Source organism: Eleutherodactylus coqui, chromosome 3 (genome assembly GCF_035609145.1).
Source record: "Eleutherodactylus coqui strain aEleCoq1 chromosome 3, aEleCoq1.hap1, whole genome shotgun sequence".
NCBI lineage: Eukaryota > Metazoa > Chordata > Amphibia > Anura > Eleutherodactylidae > Eleutherodactylus > Eleutherodactylus coqui.
The window spans coordinates 281,365,758-281,386,736 of record NC_089839.1 but is presented as its reverse complement, the minus strand read 5'-3'; the positions used below and the strand labels follow the sequence as shown (position 1 = coordinate 281,386,736).

At 44.6% G+C, this 20,979-nt stretch overlaps 1 protein-coding gene across 2 annotated transcripts in view; it reads left to right on the top strand.

Annotated features, from left to right (window-relative positions):
• The window catches only part of GLIS1 (GLIS family zinc finger 1), a 167,307-nt gene extending 154,150 nt beyond the window's left edge, over positions 1-13,157 (top strand). For both annotated transcript variants that reach the window (XM_066597524.1, XM_066597526.1), the window contains exons 8-10: positions 6,050-6,225; positions 8,111-8,200; positions 12,699-13,157. In XM_066597524.1, the coding sequence (XP_066453621.1) occupies positions 6,050-6,225; positions 8,111-8,200; positions 12,699-12,844 (412 nt within the window). In that variant the 3' untranslated portion in view covers positions 12,845-13,157. The remainder of the gene's footprint in view (positions 1-6,049; positions 6,226-8,110; positions 8,201-12,698) is intronic.
• The last annotated feature ends 7,822 nt before the right edge of the window (positions 13,158-20,979 follow it).

The following is a 20,979-nucleotide window of genomic DNA, read 5'->3' as shown; positions in this document are numbered from 1 at the left end:
ACAAAAATAGCAAGTTTGTGCTTTTGCGATTTTTGTGCGATGCGATTTTAACATTAGAAAGTCCCATTGAAAAAAACGCATCAATATCACAACGCTAAAAAAAAACGTTAGTGGGTAGAAGCCCTTATGCAGACACCCTGGCCGCAACTCAGTTCTGAACTGAATGGCAGTGAGTGGTCATTCCATTCGCTTCAATGGGACGGCTGGAGATAGCCAACTTGGCTATCTACAACGGTTCAATAGAAGTGAATGGAATAGTGTACACATGTGTCTACCCTGTGCCTGCACTTGGGAACTGAGCTGCATCCGGGGTGTCTAAAACCTGTCATCAGACAACCCTTTTAACAGATACTTTCAGCAGCCAGAAATTTCCAAATTATGTCTGATATACATTCATTGTAAAAAAAAATCACCTGGAAAGAGTTGATGGAATCAAATGAAACTTTCCCTGTGTGATTGTAATGTTGATATAAGTGATTACAATATCAGAGCAAAAGGATAATTTATTGTGGAAAACTGAATACTTGAAGGGAGGCTCTAGTACCCTGCTGTACCGCCTCTAGGTTAGATGTAAAATGTGATACGGGTGGGCATGGAGGCTCTAGTACCTTGTTGTACCGCCTCTAGCTTCGATGCAAGATGTGATATGGGCAGGCATGTAGGCTCTAGTACCCTGGTGTACCACCTCTAGCTTGGATACAAGATGCAATACGGGTGGCATGTAGGCTCTAGTACCCTGGTGTACCGCCTCTAGCTTGGGTACAAAATGTGATACGGGCATGGAGGTTCTAGTACCCTGTTGTACCACCTCTAGCTTGGATACAAGATGTGATACGGGTGGGCATGGAGGCACATGCCACATGCACCTCAGAAATATTGCTAAAATATGTCCGTTCCTAACCACGGACACGCTAAAGACGCTCGTGGTTGCGCTCATCCACTCCCGGCTTGACTACTGCAACTCGCTACTCATCGGCCTCCCCCGCACTAGACTCGCTGCACTCCAATCCATACTAAATGCAGCAGCTAGACTCATTTTCCTATCCAGTCGTTACTCAGACGCCTCTGCATTATGCCAGTCGCTGCATTGGCTGCCCATCCACTGCAGAACTAAATTTAAACTCCTCTACCTCACTCACAAAGCTCTGCATGGCGCTGCGCCACCATACATCACCTCCCTCCTGTCAGTACACCACCCAGCCCACCCACTCCGATCGGATAACACCCTCAGACTAAACACCCCTGTAATACGAACCTCTCATGCTCGCCTACAGGACTTCACCAGAGCAGCACCCATCCTCTGGAATGCTCTACCCCAAGGCATCCGGACAATTCCCGATGCACGAAATTTCAGACGTGCCTTAAAAACGCACCTCTTCAGGGAAGCATACCAAATCTCCTGACCTAGTCCCACGCCCCTCCCTATGGTGCTCCACCCTGTTTGCCTTCTGATAAATGATCTGTACATGAAATTTCCTATTGCCTGTGTTCCCCAACCCCTGTACCTCCTGTACCACCCCCAACCCATTTGTGTCTAACCCAATGTACCTTATATTGTAATTGTTGCAATTGTATTGTTTTGCATTTATCCATGCCTGAAAGCGCTGCGGAATAAGTTGGCACTATACAAATAAAGATTATTATTATTATTATATGAGTTCCGTACGGTATCCTGCAGCATATCAGTCCACATTTGCTGTAACTGAGCCTCTAGATCGTGCAAACTCATAAGCTGTTGAAGTTGGCCTCCCAGATGGTCTCATACATGCTCTACTGGAGATAAATCTGGCGACTGGGCAGCCACAGAAGTGTGACAATGTTGTGGGGGCTTCTGTGACCCCCTTGTGTGCGCAGACGAGCATTATCCTGCTGCCTCCTGGAAGCCGCCATGAGAGGAACACATGTGGCTGCAGGATGTCCTGAACATATCGCTGGGCTGTCATTGTCCCTCGTACCACTACCTGGCAGGACTGACAGGTGACAAGACCGTTCATCTAATCACCACAACTCTTATCATTTGCATATCTGCCTGAGATGTAACTGCAGCAAAACGACAACTCCTTCTAGGTGCTTGTTTTTTTTTACAAAGAGTGTATATACACCAAAAGGCCACATTATTGTATTGGACCTCTCTTGGCCTTCAAAGCCGCAGCAGTTTGTCATGGCATAGATTCCACAAAAAAATTGAAATGGTTTTGTTGGAATTTTACCCATGTAGACAGGAAAACTTCTTCTAGCTACTGTAAAGTAGATGGAGTTTGACTGACCTGCTCTGAAAAGCTTACAGAAAGGGTTCATCGATTCATGCTGCTTGTGCCAAATTCTGACCCTTCCATCAGCACGGTGCAACAGAAATCAGGATCCATCTGACCAGGTGATATTTTTATATTGCTCAGTGATCCAATTTTTGCACTCTGTTGCCAACCGCCTTTCTGTTGCTCTTAGACAACAATGGTACTGGAACTGGTCATCTGCTGTTATAACCCATCCGTGCTTAGGACCAAGTTGTACATGCGGAAACTTTAGTTGGAGCGCCAGCATTGTATTCGACTACAATTTGCTTGACTGTGCAACATCTGTTCATCAGAACAATTCTTGACATGCTCGTCTTATCCCTTTTGTTGGCGGGTTACTTATATCTTCAGGATCCCCATGTACTGGATTTTTTCCTCGATCACCCCATTATCAGTATACTCTCCATGCAATTGCACAAGGAAACCCCATAAGGTTGTCGGTTTTTGAATTCCTGGCCATAGCTAGTCTAGCACTGAAGACCAGGCCTCGTTAGAAGTCACTCAAATCATTCGATTTCCCCATTCATATGTAGATTCACACTGGAATTCATCCATAGAAAACTTGCTCACTTGATTTCATGCTGCATTCCAGGGTCACAGGACTATTTTCCATACAGGGAAGCTCTAATCGTAAAAGGGCAGACATCTATATACATATAAAATTGAATGTATGCGTGTCTGTCTGTCTGTCTGTGTGCGTGTCTGTTTGTCCTTTATGCGCTACTACGCCATTCATCCGATCGCCATGAAACTTTGGGAAGTTGTTGAGTACACTCCTGGGAAGATTATAGGCATAGTACATTTATGCTACGATAAATGGCGCGCGCGAGCGTCGTCGACAGTTACGACCCCCCCACGTAGATCGTTCGATTTCCATCATTGCCACTAATTCTCTCACTTCCCGATGTTGTAGAAACATGAAATTTGGCACGAGCATTGATTATGTCATAAATAGGAAAAAATAATGGGTCCCAACTCGATTATTCAATTCTAAGCGCAAAAGAATTAGCGTCCAAATTTTACATACGGAATTTAATTTTCTCACTTCCCAATGTCATAGAAACTTGAAATTTGGCACGGGCATTGATTATGTCATAAATAGGAAACACTAATGGGTCCCAACTCAATTATTCAATTTTAAGCGCAAAAGAATTAGCGTCCAAATTCTACGTACGGAATCTAATTTTCTCACTTCCCAATATCATAGAAACGTGAAATTTGGCACGAGCATTGATGTCGTCATAAATAGGAAAAGCTAATGGGTCCCAACTTGATTATTCAATTCTAAGCGCAAAAGAATTAGCGTCCAAATTTTACGTACGGAATCTAATTCTCTCACTTCCCAATGTAATTTGGCACGAGCATTGATTATGTCATAAATAGGAAAACTTAATGGGTCCAACTCGATTATTCAATTCTAAGCGCAAAAGAATTAGCATCCAAATTTTACGTACGGAATCTAATTCTCTCACTTCCTGATGTCATCTATATATATAAAAATGAATGTCTGTCTGTCTGTCCTTTATGCATTACTACACCATTCATCTAATCACCATGAAACGTTGGGAAGTTGTTGAGTACACTCCTGGGAAGATTACTGGCATAGTACAACTATCCATTGTCGACAGTTATGCCCCCCAGACAAAGATCATTTGATTTCCATCTCAAGCACAAAAACAAAAGGCATTACGAGCAACGGGATGAGTGTTCAACCACAAAATAATGCATCCGCCGAACGTTTCGCAAGACAATTGCTGCATATTGTGAATGCTGAGGTAAAATAAAAGCTGTGCTGTGACTGGTTGCTATTTCTTATACTGCTGAGGCAACATGAAAGCTGTTCTGTGATTGGTTGCTATATATTATGCTGCTGAGGTAAAATGAATGCTGCGCTGTGATTGGTTGCTATTTTTTATATTGCTGAGGCAGAATAAAAGTTGCGCTGTGATTGGTTGTTATTTCTCTTACTGTTGAGGTAACATGAAAGCTGCACTGTGATTGGTTGTTATATTTTATACTGCTGAGGTAATGTGAAAGCTGCGCTGTGATTGGGTGTTATATATTATAAAGCTGAGGTAACATGTAAGCTGCGCTGCGATTGGTTGTTATATATTATACCACTGAGGTAACATAAAAAAGCTGCGCTGTGATTGGTTGTTATCTAGATATATAAAACGAATATATGTCTGTCTGTCTGTCTTCGCTAGTCTTTAATAAAATAGCCATTCAGTGTATATATACCGGACAGATGTCATGGCCCAAATAACAGCATCATATGGATCGATGATGTTGTTATCCAGTTTAGAGAGCCCTACTTCGTTTCCAGGTCTACTGGAGTCAAGCTAATTATGAAGGGTAACACTTTTTGGAGCCCCGACAATGAGTTATTATTGCTGGGGTAACTACAGTGAAAATGCTTGCAGGGTTTCCATTGCAATCAGTGGAAGTTTGTTGATTTCAGTGAATGCCTGTAGTCCTCCAGAGCGAAAGCGGCATTGAGCACAGCTCTTGGCATTAATCAATAGAGGAAAATCTGATTATGGGACATACCAGCTCATCCTGTCCTAAATGGGCAAATAATGGGAATTTGTCAGAATCAGACAGGACTTTAAGGTGTAAAAAAAGTACATTTCAGCTAAAAAAATTATTACGTTAATTGGTAAACAGCATCTTATAATATGATGATACAGAGCAGGGGTGTCAAACTCATTTTCGCCGAAGGCCACATCAGCCTTCTGGTTGCCTTCAAAGGGCTGATTCAATTGTAATACTGTATAGTAGTAGTGTCAATAGTAAGTGAACCCCATAGCGGCCCTAGTATTAGTAACCCCTGTCGCAGACACAGTAAATGGTGATCTCTATAGTGGACCCAGTAGTAATAGTGACCCCAGTAATAGTGTCCTCCATAGTGACTCCAGTAATGAGTGTCCACCATAGTGGCTCTAGTAGTAATAGTGTCCCCCATAGTGACCACAGTAATAGCAGTGTTCCCCAAAGTGGCTCCAGAAGTAATAGCGACCTGCCTATTGGCCACTGGCAGGCCAGCATACCTACAGGCATTCCACTCATCGAACCTGCAGGTCCGGTCCAGCGGCAGCCACCGCTGAGTCTGTTGTGACTGCTGACCTCTCTACCTCAACATCCGCGCTACAGACACCAGAGGGAAGAGTTGAGCGGTCACTGACTTTACACCGCCATCAGACCGGAGCTGCAGGCTGGGCAAGTAGAGGTTGTTGCATGGTCCACATAAAATGAGGTGGCGGGCCAGATTTGGCCTATGGGCTTTGTGTTTGACATGAGTGCTATAGCCGCTGTTGTGTACTGATGTTCTCAGTAGAAGAAGATGAAGAAGACCTGTCAAGAATCAGCACCTGGACTGAGGCCAAGTAGCCCATTCATATACTAAGACGTTCCAATGGATTGATCCACCAGAACACAGGAAAGAAATTAGCACTTACAATTTATGCATGATATAAAATGCAAGCTAGCCAGCCACTTGGGTGATAGCAAGTGAAGTGATTCATGTCTAAACTGAAGTAATTCATGTCCAAGGGATTTGCAAATGAACAGTTCTGTAACCACTTAGTAAACAAAACCACTACAGTCATAAATATGAAAGCCAAGGTAAATGATGTCTATGCAAAAATAAGGCAGGGACAAGCACAGAATTCATTTCTATGGCGAGCATGGTCGGTGATTATGAAATATGGAGCGCCACATCTCTCGGAATAACATTCTCTTCTCTTCTCTTCTAGAATGTCGCCTCATGTTCTTGGTCATCTTGCCAACCCTATGAAGTCTACTGCCCAATCTTCATTACTACACCGAGGATCTTCTCCCAGATCCCACCACAAATCTCACCACGGAGAGCAGAGTATAGTGGGGAAAAATTACCGCACATTTCAGAATCCTACAGCGTCCCAAATGCAAGGTATAAGACTCTTTTACAGTCAATACATTTACTTTCAGACAGTTTCATGACATAATGATATTACCGAAACCAGAAAGTCCATTTTATGCGGAGTTCATCTGGCAGTAGTAATGTAGATGCCCTCCTCAATGCACTGTAGCTATGGGTAATCCTATACTCCAGAAGCGCATGGGGCAGGTTTATGTGTTTCCATGAATAGGTTTGGCCTTATAAATATGGCAGGTCAGCCCCTACAGTTTTCAGAATGCATTTTTTTAACTTTTAATAAGTTGATGAATTTGAACCGTTGCTAGTCATGAAAATGGAAGGAAACCATCAAAGCAAATTACTTACACAGGCAAGGCACTATTACCCTAAGAAAATGCTATACGCCTGTAGGCATGTGGGGTATTTTGCCTAGTAATTTATCCAGAAGTTATATTTTTGTGATTGGAATATTACAAATTCCATTTGCATAGCGCATGCTATTGTTTTTGAAAGTGCATGCCCGTTTTTGCAGCTTGTTCCAGCTTTCATGGAAAAACCCAACCCCAATGAAAAAGTTTGCTCAACCTGTAAAAGACATTGGCATCTTGATACCCTGTGCTCAAGGGTATATGTACCATAGAGGCAGACCCTGTGACTGCCTTGGGGCCCATGGGGCAGGGAGCCCCAGTACTGATTGCACCTTCCCTTTTGGTAATGAGTACTAAAAGCATATGTAGGACCTTCCTCCAAAGAGGAACTGCATTGCTAGCAAACAAGGAGGTGGAGAATTGGCCCAAGGCTTATTTTAAAGAGTGTGGAATGGGAAACAAACACCAGGTTCTACTGGGTGGAAAAACCGGAGACCGTAACTGGTCTATGCATGTTACTGCCTATCAGGTCCTTTACACAGGATGACTGTCAGTTAAAATCACTAATTTGAGTAATTTTTCAGCCAATAGTTGGCCCATGTAAAATCACTCTTCTCTATGAACTCATTAAAGGGGTTGTATCAAGAACAACTTTTCTCACGCATCCTATCCATTTTATCATTGATCCTGAGAACAGGGGTCCCATGTCCCTCTTTACTCCTTAATGCGGGCTTGCTGTAACTTCCTACCATGAGGAGGAGATTGAATGGAGTGGTGCCACCCTATTAACTTTCAATGGCACTGCTAGAGATAGCCGAGTGCTTATATTCGGCTATTTCCATCAGCCTCATAGAAATAAATAGAGTGGTGCCGCGCATCTTAGACTGGCACTCCATTCAATCTGACGTCACTCTGGGTGGTGGCAGTAACCCCACAGTGATTTGATGAAGGGGACACAAGAGCCACGTTTTGTTCATTGGTCAGAGTTTCAGCGGTAAAACTCCCACAGATCAAACTTTTGTCATCTAACCTATCGATAGGTGATACGTTGTTCTTGATACATCCCCTTTAAAGGAAATGTGGTTGAGCAACAGAACTAGATATCCTATGGGCAAGAATGTTCACACAAGGTAAAAATGCCTTGGAATTTCCACATCCAAAGCAGAGTCCAACCCATTGGTGCAGATCTTAACTTGACTTGCATTTTCTCAGCTGATTTCGGCAGATACAGCGCTCCCCTCACCTTCCAATTCTTTACGTTATCAATGCAGCCTTTCTCCCAGTATCCGGCGGAAGTGACATCACCTGATCAGCGGCTTGGAGCTCGCTAGTCCTATGGTGCAGCCTTTAACTGTGTTACTTTTGCAGAAATACTGTAGATACCCCTACATAGTAGATGGTCCGCTGCTCCCACCCGTATCGGTGGATTCGGACAACGATCTCTACTGTTTATTGACATGTAATCAATTTGTTGATACGAGGTCTATTGTAATTTGTAATGTATTTTGTGATGAAGACTGTATAAAATGTTTTTTTTTGTTTTTTTTTAGAATTTCAAGGCAGTTTTCCGCAGTACCCAGAATGCTACAGAGAGACACTGGATCCAGACCGGTACCATGGTCCAGGCACACAGAATACAGGTACAGGGTCTTATGTGGTGAACAGAAAATAGTGACAGGCCATATTTATATTAGGCTCACAGTGCAATTAAATAAAAAAATATGGAGGTGGAAGCTAACTGGTGACTGTAGACGCCATTGTATTCTTCATTCTAGAAATTCAACAACTGGGTGGGCTCTGGTTCTGACACAATAATGGGGTCTTGTCATAACAGTGCCCATCAGGTTCAGCAGAAGATGACCTACTGTGTGTCTAGTTAGAACAGCAGTGCTTACGAGAAAACTAAACTGATTTTCTGGGACTAAGATCTAATCTTAGGACTGGTCATTGTTATATCAATCGGCATTCAGCCATCACCCCCTATCCTACTGATTAGCTGTTTGAAGAGGCCACGGCATTCAGGTGTACGCTATGGCCTCCTCACTATATACTGGGGCATATTTACTAATACTAAGTTAGACAGTGCAAACTTAGACAGTCTTAAAATGCACAAGATTTATCACAGTAGCTGTGCTGAATAGTAAATCTGCAGAACTTTAGACCAAATGGTAGTTGGCTTAGTTTATGCCAAAAATTTCTCAAAAACATTTTGTGCAATTTAAGCCACGCTCCCTTTTTGGAGAGTCGAAAGTGTCTAAAAATACATTGTAAGGGCTGATGTTCACAGGCATTTTTTCACCGCGTATTATGCGTGCGTTGCACACACGTGTGAAACGCAGTGAGTAGAGGCAATGCACACCAACGTGTAGACACTGCGTATACAATTCTAACGTTTGTGCGCCCTTTCAGATAGCCTGAGCCCCACCAATATACGCCGAGCCCGCAATGCTCTGCTAAACTGTCTCCCCCTTCCCTCCCCCTGGCTAGCTCTCGGCAAGGGCAGGAGGTGGTTCGGGGCGGGAGCTAGTGTGCTAAGCTCCCGCCCCCTCTCCGCCCCTTATCGGCAGCCAGCAATGGGAAGGGGAGGAATGGGGTGGGAGTTTAGCAACTAGCTCCGTCCCATCCCGCCGGGGTGGAGAGAAGGAGGGAAGGGAGCGAGAGTTTAGTAGTCACACTGGTAAACTCCCTCCCACCTCCCTTCTCCGGCTCCCATAGGAGTCTATGGCAGCAGCCGTACTCTGTCTGTATTCTGTTCCAGGACTATGTTTCCTGCCTGGCGCAAAAGTGCCCGGCGCTATATTGGCCAGGCACTTTTACGTTGCGGGAATACGCTCGTGTAATCTGATGCATTGGAATCCCAAGCATCAGATGGTAGCGTATATTGGCCAGCCGTGAAACCGGGGGCCTATATACACATGTGTGAATAAACCCTAAGGTCCGTGCTGTGTGAAGAGATAGGACCTAACCTATCTTTGGTGCGCGTTGCGCAGGAGTTTCCGTAGACTCCTATGAGAACTGGATAACAGGCAACATGCAGCTCCCGATCGTGTGAATGGGCAGTTTCACCGCTAATTAAGCTCAGGACTTAATCATGGGAAATCCTCCATTCACGCTATTTTTCACGCAGCGTTAGTCACGATTTTTTGGACACGCCTATTCTGCTCTAAAAGGACGCCCATGTGAAAGAGCCCTAAGGGCAAGCATACATTAAGAAAGTGCAAATATCAAATACATGGCTAGCAGGAGACACATAGTAATCAATAGAACGAACTGTCATACTACCGTGTTTCCCCGAAAATAAGACAGTGTCTTATATTAATTTTTGTTCAAAAAGGTTTAACTTTTTTACATGTATAGCTGCCTGGACACTATTTAAATTGACTTTTTAAATTAACTGTTAGCAGGGCTTAATTTTGGAGCAGGGCTTATATTTCAAGCATCCTCAAAAAGCCTGAAAAATCATTTTGCATCCTCAAAAATTCTGGAAAATCATGCTATGTTTTATTTTCAGGGTATGTCTTATTTTCAGGGAAACAGGGTAATAACAATTCTACAGTGCAACAATACTTCGAGAGAAAACAACGTGTCTTAGAGAGTTTAACACAAATAAAGTATTAAATTAAATCGGGAGCCCTGATTAAAAATACATATTAAAAAAAACTAGCATGTCAATTCTTGGACGGTTTCCACGTCAAACGGGGGCTAAATCTGTATGCAGCTAGATCCGCATGAAAATCCGTGGATCACAGTGTCAGTTTTACATTGGAGAACTCCGACGGGGATCTGACACTACGATTACCGTGTGAATGAGGCGCGGCGGTACATGAAGAAGGATGTCTAAGATGACCTTAAAAGTTGTTTTTTTTTTCAAAACAACCTAAAGAACATGAAATCCAGAACATCGCGCTCTCTGGTAAGAGTCATTGGCAGAACTATACATTCCAACAGGTTCACTATTCCTGACATCTGCCATACAGCCTTTGATATTAAATGAGGTTATAAATTACGTTTATGTAAACTCAACACTCAAAGTGCTGCGTCTATTTATTAGAACCTTCTTCAAAATTAGGTCCCTGAGTGAAGACCACAAAAACCACGGCTCTATAATGTATGGCTATACTGCATACATTCCATCATTCCGAATAGGCAGAGATGTTGCCCCCCAACCCTCAAGCCAAAAATGAAGGATGCTATGCAGAACCTTCCTCATTACTCCGTTTTTTAAGCATAACAGTTGCCAAAATCCACCAGCAGATGCCTTCCTAAATGTGTGCAGTATACCCCCCCCACTTCCCTGCTGTATGCTTACCTAGAACACTATATATATATCTATATATATATCTATATATATATATGTGTGTATATATATATATGTGTGTATATATATATGTGTGTGTATATATATATATGTGTGTATATATATATATATATGTGTGTGTATATATATATCTATAGATATCTCTCTGTCTCTCTCTTCCCTCTCTCTCTCTCTATATATATATATATAGTGCACTGCAATGTCTGGACGCTGGCTTCCAGATATGTTCATTTTTTTCTTTAACCCCTTAGTGACGAACCCTGTTTGCACCTTAATGACCAACTAATTTTTTTTCCGTTTTCTTCATTGTCGCATTCCAGGAGCCATAACATTTTAATTTTGCCGTTATATGAGGGCTTGTTTTAAGTGGGACAAGTTGTATTTTCTAACGGCATCATTTCTGGGTACATATAATGTATTGTATAAGTTTTTTAGTTTTTATTTAGGGGGATTGGGGGGAAAAAAATTAATTCTGATATTAGTTTTTTTAATTTCACTTTTACGGCGTTCAGCAGGCAGAATAAATAATATGATAACATTATTTTTGGGTTAGCAAGTTTATAAAGTTTTTTTTATGTTTGGCTATTTTTGGGCACAAAACTTGCTTTAAAAAATTTTTTTTTAAAGATTTGCTTTTGTCTGGCCGCATTTAAAGAGCCATAACATTTGTATTATTTCATCGACAGAGCTCTATGGGGGCTCGTTTGATGCAAAATAGACTCTAGTCTTCCTTTTTCTAACTTTGGGAACATATTACATCTTAATTACATTTTATTTCATTTTTTTCCTAGAGGCAAGACTAACAAAATCTGCAATTCTGGCGTGTTTTTTGATTTTTTTAATTTCTTAATGGTGTTCACCTTGCAGTATAAATATTATGTTATTTCCAGAATTGACATAATCGTACTGGTCTGCAGAAATTCTACAGTTTTGTTTTTTTTTGCAACTTTTTCACACTTTTTTAAGGAAATGTATTTTTTGCTTATCGCTGCAGTCAAAGACCCCTAACATTTTTCTTTTTTTTGTCAACAGTGTAATGTGAGGTTTTTCGTTTTGCGGGACAAGTTGTACTTTTTAATGGTAGCATTTGTTGATCCATGCGATGTTTTGATCACTTTCTATTCTGTTTTTTGTAAGGCGATATAGGCAAAATTAGCTATTTTTGCAGCTTTTTTGTATTTGTTTATCACGATGTGCACCGTACGGATTAAATAATGTACCAACATTTTTCTATGGGTAATTACGAACACAGCAATACCACATATGTGATTTTTTGTTTTACATAGTAAAAGGGAAAAGGTCGGGTTTTGACGTTTTTTCTTTTTTTTATAATTATTTTTACTATTTTTAAAATACTTTTTATTATTGTCCCACTAGGGGACTTGATTACCAGCATCATTTATCATTCTTCTACTTCATTTTACTATACATCAGTGTCAAGCCTCTAGGTGCCATAGCAACCCATTGGGACCCCACAATCACATTACAAGGGTCTGATGGGTGACAGAGGGAGCCCCCTATTTCTGCCAGCCTTTTACATGCTGCAGTTGCACTCCCTCTTCTCTCCTCCCCTCCGGCTGATTGCAATGGGAGGAGGCAGGATAGGGGCTGAGCTAAGCGCTGCCCCGTCCCGCCTCCTCCCATTGCTGGATGCGGACAAGGGGTGGGGAGGGAGCTTAGCTCCACCCCATCCCCTTCCCATTGTAAACAGCCAGCGGGAAGGAGAGTGAAGGTGAGCCAGCGAGGGGGAGGGAAGGGGCAATGGCATGGCATGGCACCTAGCAGAGTCCTTATTCTTTAACCCTATTGTCTCTCCGCAGGGTATGACTTACACAATACTAGTGCGGACGGACATTGTGTCCCTGAAAATGGCAGGACCAGCTGCTCCCAAGAGAGAGACTTCTTCCCGAATGCTGCCTTCGATCACTGTCTGCCCCAGATTCCATCCATTTACACCGACACTTAGAACCTAGTCAACAATTAACCACATGATCTACAGTCTAATTAATGTCCTCTAATTTAATGAATTTATTTGCATAACTGTCTCCTTTATGTTATATTATTACCGTCGTCTGCAGTTTTTTATGTCAGTGGAGATGAAGTTGGAACTTGAGGCACTTTGAAAAATGTACTTTATATAAATATATATCTATCCACACAATACATTTTACCTTTGGTATTGTTCACACTTAGTATGCTCCAGCACCGACCTCATGTATATATGATTTATAACCCTTGTATTATGTTTTATACATTCTGTCTTATGTGAGAACATTAAAACTGGACATATTGTTAATTATCCTGTTGTTTGTATTATGTCAATATTAGAAAAAGGTATCAGAGGTGAAACTTGAAAGTCCCTGGGACCCAACTACCGTGTAATACTGGTGTCATCTTGTGCAGCAGAGAGGGGAAGGGACTAACTTTGCTAAGCTCCCACCCCCTCCCCTTGTCGTAGGTCGCAAGGGGCGGAGAGGAGGCAGGAAGGGGGCGGGAGCTAAGCAGAGCTAAACTCCCATAACCTGGCTGAAAGGTATCCCGGAGCTGCGGCATATACGCGTTGCAGCCTTGGTGTCTGAAAAGGCGTTAATACGGGTAATGCAGCCATGACTTGGTGACGGCTGCCTCTCGTGCACGCGATTTTCGGCCGTGCTCTGGCTGCGACACGGCCGGACGAAAATAGTTGTGCCGGTGTGAATAAAGGGCTTGTGACTAGAGATGAGCGAACGTACTCGTTTAGGGCGATTTCGCAATCGAGCACCGCTTTTTTCGAGTAACTGACTACTCGGGCGAAAAGATTCGGGCGGCGCCGGGGGGTTGCAGAGGGGAGTGGGGGGGGGGGGAAGAGAGAGCTCCTCCCTGTTCCCCACTGCTACCCCCCACTCCACCACGCCACCCCCCGAATCTTTTCGCCCGAGTAGCCAGTTACTCGAAAAAAGCGGTGCTCGATTGCGAAACCGCCCTAAACGAGTACGTTCGCTCATCTCTACTTGTGACGCCTAGTGGTTCGCCAGTGGTTCAAGACTACTATTGAGTGAACCGAACCCGAACCTTTGTGCCAAACTGAACGTTTAGCAAGGCCCTACCCGAAACAAGGTTCTACTGGTTCAGTTCGCTCAATGCCATTGATAAGGTTATTGCAAAAGTGTTGCATGCATGTTAGTGCAAGATCGGTCAGGTGATGGCAGATTTCTCAAACATCTAGTAAGTCAGATAAGAGTTTTTCTTGGCTGGCATCTGCAATGATCTTTCATGGTCTAAAAATGTTGTTAAAGACTATTTAAATCACTAATGTATGGTCAACGTTGGATAACTTGACTCATCAGCAAAGTAAAAGTATCTGAAAACTTTTGCAACTCTGTTGGTTCCTTGCAAACCCATAGATTGTATTTTCTACTTTCTACATCGGTGATATTGCCGTTTCCTGGAGAATTAGCCGTCATACCTATATTTCTTCAGGCCTCAAAAGTCACAAATGTCTATAACAGGCAAAAGGGCACAAAAACCTCATGTGCAAGGCCTCAAGAGATCTACGCAGAACACAATTATGGCTGTTCTGTGATTTTTTTTTAAGAGCAAGGACCTGTTGACAAAAACATATTGTACCGATTACGCCATTATTCGACCTGCATGAGACAAGTGACAGAGACAGGAGACAGCTGTTATAAGGACTCTATGTATCATGATCACGCTGTAAACGTCAACAACAACTGCTTGTGGCCCCAGGTTTGTGTTTACAGAACAGCTGCCATGAAACGAGTTGTAAGTCAGACATAATTTGGTAAAAAGCCTTTCAGCAGTCCATTACCTAGCATGCCTTGGTCAACATTCTTATTGGGTATTGTTGCCTTCAAGCAGCATCATAAACTTGTTCAGTTATCTCACCTAATCTGAATGCGGCGCCTTCCAGCAAAGCATCATGGTCTCACATTTTGAAACCATATAAAAACGTAATTCCATTTTTTTAATCCCCACCTATTTGTTCTGCTTATTGTAATCTCTCATAAACATTGTGTAGCTGGAAATATCGGGAAAAAGCCCCACTCTGAAGAAGGACGTTTGTAAGTCACATGTTACAACTAGAGATGAGTGAGCATACTCGATGGCGATTTACGAGAGAGACCATCGCCTTTTTCGAGTAACTGCTGGCTCGTCCCTGAAGATTCGGGGGGGCTGCAGAGGGTTGCGGAGGTGATCAGGAGGGAGAGAGATCTCTCTCTTACTCTACCCTCCCCCCCCCCCCCGAATCTTCAGGGACGAGCCAGCAGTTACTCGAAAAAGGTGATGCTCTCTCGAGTAAATCGCCTTACCGAGTATGCTCACTCATCTCTAATTACAACCAAACTCAGAACCCAATTATTCAGGTTCAATTGCAGTTATCCATGGGGTCCTAGAAGATGAGTTGCTTGGTAGCTACTAAGACTGACTTATCAGCTTCAGTGCAAGGTCCAACACTTGGAGATACAAATGGGTTCAGTTCTTATTCAATGGATCATTCTCTGTTCCAGTAAATGCAGAAAGCGGACGCTCAGCCAATCACAGCCATCGCTGTGTGGGGAAGAGATTTTTGAATTAGCTGAGCCGCGGCCATCGCTCACCGCCGCTCAGCCAATTCAAATTAATACATCTGCTTAGCCAATCACAACCATCGCTCAAAGAACCAATTACAGTCATTGCTTCCTGAAGGCCGGATTTATGAATCCTGTCACCAGAAAGTGATGTTCTATGAGCTCCGAGGACTACGGGAACCATGCGGACCTCCGGAGAGCAACAGGAGGCACCTGGACGAGCCTTCTAGGTAATGTATTACTTTCTTTTTTTGTGTAGTGTAGCTAGGGCTTATTTTCAGGGTAAGGCTTATATTTGAAGCACCCTCCCCCCCCCCCCCCACACACACACACAAATCAGGATCTGGCTTATTTTCAGGGTAGGTCTTACTTTCGGGGAAACACGGTAGCTAAATGATAATTCCACCTTTACAGAGGCATTCCACCTACAGACCAGACATTAGTAAGCTGCTAATCTTACTGCATATAAAGCATTTGCATATAATTGTAAAGGCTGAAAAACCCCTTTTAACGAATTTGCATATTTTAAAAACTCCTCCTGGCCAATACTCCTCCTTGTCTCTTTCCAAACTAAGGCCTCATTCACACATGCGAAGTTAGCCACGCAATAAAATCACGACTATGGGGGAAGGCGTGGCCAGGCATGAAGGAGTGAGGGCGCACAAACTGGAGCTCCGCTGCCGCCGACATTAAAAACCCGAGGATACAGCATACCTTAACCCAAGGACAAAATGGTGAAGGTGGGCAGAAAGAAGAAGACCTGCCGCCGACGAACGGGACCCCGATCAGCAAGTTCCTGCACTCCCAGAGCGCCGTAGAAGCTGAGAAACAGCTCCCCAACATGGCGCCGGTCAGCCACGTGGAGCCGGCCCTGCAATATGCCGGAGGCGCGGGAGCTCCGCTTCCCCGTCGGGAACCAAAACTACAGCCACACCGGCAGAACGAGGGGGACAAGGTAGGAGATATGGGCTCACCACCAGGCTTACCTGCCTCCACAGCCCCTCCAGCCCTAGTTACAGCCGGGCACACGCCATGCAGCTCTGTCTGTGAACAGCCAGCAGCTCCAGAGGGGAGACAGAGAGCCCCTGCAACTCAGAACCCTGAACCTCCGGGAATCTCTCCCTCTCCCACCCAGCCTTCTGACACTAAAGAAGGGGGAAACCCAGGGCAAAACGCCACAATTACAGGCAGCAGAAGTAGCCATAAGGAGTAACCGTAGTCCCCAGGGGAAGACAAGAAGGGAATCCCTCAATGTACCATACACAGGAAGACAGGAGGACCGCAGGACCCACAATCACGAGCCCTCTGGAGGGTCTCACAAACCCATCCCCCACCCTGCAGCTGCATCAGGGGAAAAGGCGGGTAACGCCATACAGACACCAGACCCCAGAACCACTCTGATGTCAGACACTGGGTCCGAGGCAGACCCCATGGAACCACCGCTAGATGACTTCCAAACCCTCCACGCACTATGGCTCATGGTCCGTGCATTACTCACCAAGAGGGACTTTGAAATGCAAATCCAGCGTATAGAGGAGAAACATGAAAAAGATATAGCGGCAGTTAGCCACTCAGTACAATCCCTGACAGAGAGAGTCACAGCTCTAGAGGAAAGTGCTGACACCCCGTCTACAGACTTTCAACAATTAACTTTACTAGTAGAGAAACAACAGAAACAGCTCAGAGACCTGACTCTGCACCTAGACGATATTGAAAACAGAGGGCGCCACAACAACCTCAAGCTGAGGGGGATTTCAGAAGATGTCCCACCGGAGGCTCTGCATGACTATGTGACAGCCATCTTCAATAAGTTGCTACAACGTCCAGAAGACAGGATAATAGAACTGGACAGAGTTCACCGTGTCCAGGGCGGGAGGACACGAAATCAAAATTTCCCAAGGGACGTTATATGTCACGTCCACTTCTATAGACAAAAAGAAGACATTCAGAGACTGGCATGGGAACAAGGTTCAGTGAACTTTAAAGGTATGAACATCACAATACTACCCGACGTCTCTAGACTAACCCTCAATAGCCGAAGGTTGATACGCCCACTACTGGATGCAGCACGTAAAGTCGAAGCAACCTACAAATGGGGACATCCATTCCACCTAATTTTACGTAAAAGGGGCCGTCTCTTTACAGTCAGAACACCAGAGGACCTGGAGGGGGCGTTCTTATTCCTGGGCGTTCCTACGGTCCATGTCCCGGACTGGACAGCCCCGATGGACGCTAGTCCTGTCAACATGTGATACAAATGGAACTTTTCAAGAGCACGACGGCCCGTTCCTCAATCTCCCCGGATGATCCACGGACCCGGGGTCCGGAGTTAACTTCACACCACCCAAACCTCTCCCCCTGTTGAGCAAACAAAAAGATGAGCAAAAGCGTTTTTTCATATCTAGCTCTCTGGTTCACTGTTTCCCTCAGATCCCACATCTCTTCCTTCTTAACAAAAGGTCTATCCTCGACCTACGATGAACACCCCAGACGCGGCTTGCGGTTCTCTGGAAACACAAAGCAGGAACCCGAAGAAAACGACCCGACGAAAGAAGACTGAGAGACTTTGGTTTGCATAGCTCTCCTGCTCTCTCTGTGCACGGAGACAACCTCACTCACCCAGTGCACTCCCACGTTTTTCCCAAGTAGGGTACCAGAGGCCCTGGTACCACCCTCCGTTGACAGGGGACCAGGCCCTCTGATTAAAAGTTTGAAGTAACAAGTTGCTAACACTTAAGTTAGCTAAGTTTGTTGTTCCCCCAGTCCACCTCCCCTAGTGTGTCTGTTGCCCTGTAAGGGCGCCTTCTTACTACACCCACCCCCCTTTCCCGGGGTCCTCCCAACCCCCCCCTTTTTTTTCCCTCCCTCTCTCCCTCTCTCTCTCTCTCCTCTTCCACTCTCTCTCTCTCTCTCTCTCTTCCTCCTTTCTTTCCCCCTTCCCTCCTCTCCTCTCTCTGGTCACCCCCCGCACAACCTACTATACAAGGACTGTACACCATACTCATTATGCCAACTGTATCTGCTAACCTAACGATTGTTTCCATTAAAGGGGTTGTCTCGCGCTGAAACGTTTTTTTTTTTTTTCCATAGGCCCCCCGTTCGGCGCAGGACAACCCCAGAGGATGTGTTAAAAAAAAAAAAATTTTATTACTTACCTGAATCCCCGCTCTGCAACGTCTTCCTTCTTCCTTCTTCTTCCTTCACCAAGATGGCCGCCGGGATCTTCACCCACGATGCACCGCGGGTCTTCTCCCATGGTGCACCGTGGGCTCTGTGCGGTCCATTGCCGATTCCAGCCTCCTGATTGGCTGGAATCGGCACACGTGACGGGGCGGAGCTACGAGGACCAGCTCTCTGGCACGAGCGGCCCCATTCACCAGGAAGAAGACCACACAGCGCAAGCGCGTCTAAAAAAGCAAGAAGACATCAGAATTAGACGGATCCATGGCGACGGGGACGCTAGCAACGGAGCAGGTAAGTGAATAACTTCTGTATGGCTCATATTTAATGCACGATGTACATTACAAAGTGCATTAATATGGCCATACAGAAGTGTATAACCCCACTTGCTGCCGCGAGACAACCCCTTTAACGCACAGGGTTTGAACATTCCTGAAAAAAGGTCCTCCATCCTCCATCTCCTCTGGAAAAAAAAGCGCACAGGTGGCCTTCGTCCAGGAGACCCATTTCTGCACAAACTACCACCCCAGATTCTCCAATGACAGGTTCCCACACGCCTACCACAGTACGAATACAGAAACCAAGTCCAAAGGGGTCTCTATCCTTATCGCCATCTCTATCCCTTGGGAACACGGGGAGACTCGCAGCGACCCAGGAGATAGATATATTTTCTTAAAAGGTAAGCTTGCTAACACACCAGTCACATTTGCAGCAGTCTACTTCCTTAATTCCAACCAGGTGCCCTTTATAGAAAGGACACTGGAGGACCTGGAGGAATTTAAAGAGGGCACCCTGATACTAGGCGGTGATTTTAACGTCACACTAGACCCAAACGTTGACACTTCCAAAGGCAATGATAGTATATCACTTGCTGCACACCAGAGGATCAGGAAAAATCTACATAATTACCAATTAGTAGATGTATGGAGAATCTTAAATCCCACTACCAAGGATTACACCTTCTTTTCTCTGCCTCACAATACATACTCAAGGATTGATTATTTCCTACTCCAACACTCATCCCTACCCGCCCTGATCACAGCAAAAATAGACAACATCACCTTTTCGGATCATGCATTAATCACCCTAGAGATAAAACTACCTTCCCTATACAAAAAAGAATGGAACTGGCGACTCAACGAATCCCTCCTCCATGATCAGGTAACCTCAGATGAAATTCAGAAAGCCTTAGGCGAATATTTTGAACATAACCACACTCCAGACGTAGACCCGCTGACAATTTGGGAAGCACACAAATGTGTTATCAGGGGTTTATGTATTAGCATAGGATCCCGCATCAAAAAAGAACGCAGAGAATATTTTCGGGGGTTACTCGATAAAATACAAACTTTGGAAACAGCCCATAAGTCAGCGCAGGACGGCCCGGAGGGGGCAGAATTAAAATTGCTCAGGGAAAAAGTACGCATGGCCTGTTTAGGTAAAGCAAAGGTGAATTTAACAAAATGTAGACGCCATCTCTATGAATTCGGGAACAAACCCAGTCGCACACTAGCACGGGCGATTCGCTCGGCTAGAGCTAAAGCCTACGTCCCACAAATCAACACCCCAAAGGGCCAGCCCTTACACACACCAAACAGATAGCGGAAGCATTCCGGGAGTATTATCAGGCCTTGTATAATCTGTCACCATCACAATCAGAACAAGACAGAGAACGACGGAGGGCGGTCATCAAAGATTACCTTCAGAGATCAAACCTAAGTAGACTCCCACAGGAAGCAATCGACGCAATGGAGACCCCAATTACTCAGAACGAGTTAGCAGAGGCTATCTCAAAATCCCATACAGGAAAAGCACCGGGTCCTGATGGGTTAACGCTCATATATTACAAGAAATATGCAGGTACACTATCCCCCCACTTCACACGGGCCTTCAACTCCATAACGTCCGGAAGCACACTACCCAGAGACACACTGAAAGCACACATCACGGTAATCCCAAAGGAAGGCAAGGACCCAGCTCAATGTCAAAGTTATCGCCCTATTTCTTTATTGAATGTAGACTTAAAACTGTTCTCAAAAATCTTAGCGGACAGGATTTCCCCCCCCCCCCCTCTGGCAATTCACAATCCATAAAGACCAAGTGGGCTTCGTGCCACTCAGAGAGGCTAAAGACAATACGACGAAGGCCATAAACATGATACATTCTGCACAAAAACAATCTCTACCGGTCTGCTTATTGTCCACAGACGTGGACAAGGCATTTGACAGGGTGGAGTGGGATTTTCTGTTTACCACTATGACCCATATGGGAATAGGCCCCAATATGCTACAATGGCTGACAGGACTATACTCGCGCCCAACGGCCGCAGTCAGAGTAAACGGGCAGCTCTCAA